At 44.6% G+C, this 2607-nt stretch overlaps 1 protein-coding gene across 1 annotated transcript in view; it reads right to left on the bottom strand.

Moving 5' to 3' along the window:
• Nucleotides 1-822: 822 nt before the first annotated feature.
• UBN2 (ubinuclein 2) overlaps nucleotides 823-2607 on the bottom strand; it is a 77093-nt gene continuing 75308 nt past the window's right edge. The window contains exon 19 of the mRNA XM_023764817.1: nucleotides 823-1293. Within this exon, the coding sequence (XP_023620585.1) occupies nucleotides 1244-1293 (50 nt within the window). The 3' untranslated portion in view covers nucleotides 823-1243. The remainder of the gene's footprint in view (nucleotides 1294-2607) is intronic.

Raw genomic sequence — 2607 nt, 5'->3', positions numbered from 1 at the left:
AGTCTTACTATCTGCAGATTTACTCACATGTCAATATTCTGAGTCAATATTAGGAAATGATCCAAATCAATTTCACTACACTGGATATAGGGAGTAAAAATACACTGTGATTTTTATAAAAAATAATCCCTTGTACACACATGATTTGAATGTAATTTCTCCCTTTAAAATACTATCTTGAAAATTCCAAAAATATATATATATGCTATTTGAATGACCAATGTAGAAGCATGTGTAGTACACACTTATAGCTGTTTATATCAATATTTAATAGTCACCTGAAGTACCACTTAGCTAACAGAACAGAAGTTGTGAACTGAGGTGAAGTTGGGAGAAATTAGTTCATAGTGTAGACCTGCAAGGGCTAAGAGCATCAAAGCCGCAGCCCTACAGCAAAGATCCCCATTTCTCAAGAATGGAAATAAGAATTAATGTCAATACCAGATGCACAAATCACCTGAAGAAGAGAGTTAAGTACCTGCTTCTGAAAGGAAGATGAAATTGACCCTTTTATAAAAAGGGGACATCTAAGTTTCGTCTGTTAAGAGCAACAGGCTCAATTTCGTGACTTTTAAAAATCTCGATGATTTAATAATACATATTACTGTGCTAAAATAACTTTCCTGAAGCATCTCTAGTCCACTGATTCACATGGGGAGTTGCTACACACCGGGGAAGATTCAAGTTTGTTCAGGATTTTTGAGGGTATAGTATTTTCTACGGTCTGTATCAGACATAAAGTCATTATTTTTTTTGTATGGCAAATTTGCTCCACAGTCCACTCAAATAGACGTGATCCTTACTCCTGACAAACTGACCTAATTCCAGATGTATTGCCTTTTATTATGCATTTATGACTATACATGTTCAGATCCAACCCCCAGGATGGATGGAGTTTACCCAAATCCTCAAATTTTTCTTCTTCCTCCCTCAGGGGGAAAAAACAAATTTGTACTTCTGTGGGTTTGACAACTGAGTCTCTTTTAATTCAGTTAATATGGTAACTTTGTCTTTCTTTAGAAGAGACCAAAGGTCACTAACTTTGCAAGAAAGCATTTCTTCCTCCTGCACCTGGCTTTACATCAAGTAATGTTTTCTTTCCTTTTTCCTCCTCACCACAGTGCTTGGGACGAGAGAATGTAAACATCGACAGAACAGCAGCCCTATGACCACATGAGTACTTTCCCATCAGGTAGATTCCATCAGCCAGCTGAGTGTCTCATCTCCTTTGCTTGTTGGGAAGTCACTGAGATTTCCGTGGCAATTTAGTGTCCCCTTTACTTTGGCCTCCATCTAAGAAAAGAGATGTTTAATTGGTATGGGAAGGCATGGTATTAAAAATAGATTTAAGAAGCAAGGCAAAAATAATAATTAACTTTTAATTTTTATATGGATTACATTGCTAAAGAGATAACCTTTAACATAAAACATGCTATATATAGCATTATAGAGGTTGAAAAAACATATAGGAGATAAAAACTCAACAAGAATGATTCTCTTATCCCAAATGACTGTGGTTTAGTAGGTTTTCAGCATCCTACAAATACTATTTCAACAAGTATTTATTCCTAGAGGCCTGGTGCAGGGATGTGTGCACATTGAAAGGAAATTACTTAGAAGGTGGCTGGCGGGGCAGGACTGGGCGAGATGGTCAGACACACCCTGGAGCCAACCTCCTGCGGTCCCTCCCCAGCTGGCCGCACCTAGGGTGGCGCTGGGCTTGAAGGATGTCTGCAGAGTGAGCGGGGTCCTTACAGCAGGTGGGGTCCCTCGGCCTGGCCTGCAGGGATCCGGGCAACAGGCTCTCTGACATCCCCCAAGGGGTCCTGGATCCTGAGAGGGCGGTTCTCAGGTGATGCACCCTGGAATCGGGCTCCCTCCTCTCTGGTTCCAGGTGTATCACCCGAGAACTGCAGCTGCCAAGTCACCGCAGCTCCTATGTTGAGCGTCTGCCCCCTGGTGGTTATTGTGCGTCATAGCTACCGGTCGGACAGGACAGTCAAATGGTCGGGCAGTCAGTTAGGCTTATATATATATATATATACTAGAGGCCCAGTGCATGAATTCGTGCACAGGTGACAGGTGGGGTCCGGCTGGCCCGGTCCCAATTAGGGCGGATTGGGGCCGGGCCTGTTGGTAGGAGGAGATGGTGGGAGGTTGGCTGGCCAGCCTGCCCAGATCAGAGCCAGGCTGGCTGGGGAGAGGGGCCATGGGCAATTGGCTGGCGGGCCCCGCTCCCGATTGGGGTGGGGGGCCGACCATGGAGAGGGGCTATGGGCAGTGGGCCAGCCAGCCCTACCCCCATAAGAAGAGAGGGGGCTGATATAGGGGAAGCGTCCGGGGAACGCGCTGTGAGAGGGTGGCTGGCCTGCACCGCCACAGATGTGTGTGAGGGGTCCTATTGAGAAAGATTTCGCTTGGGCGAGGGTGCACAAGCTGATGGGGGGGTGGAGACCCATCCATCACATCTGGTCTCCGAAAAGATAATACATTGGCTATGGATTATTTTTGGTTTCTATCCCCATATATGTGATATTATGTGAATCTGGTGGACCTCTGAATATGTGTAGAGACCTCTTATTTTATCAGATCAAAGTACCTTACTCT

Source organism: Myotis lucifugus, unplaced genomic scaffold (assembly GCF_000147115.1).
Source record: "Myotis lucifugus unplaced genomic scaffold, Myoluc2.0 scaffold_351, whole genome shotgun sequence".
In the NCBI taxonomy this organism is placed as follows: Eukaryota; Metazoa; Chordata; class Mammalia; order Chiroptera; family Vespertilionidae; genus Myotis; species Myotis lucifugus.
This window is presented reverse-complemented; position numbering and strand designations above follow the sequence as displayed.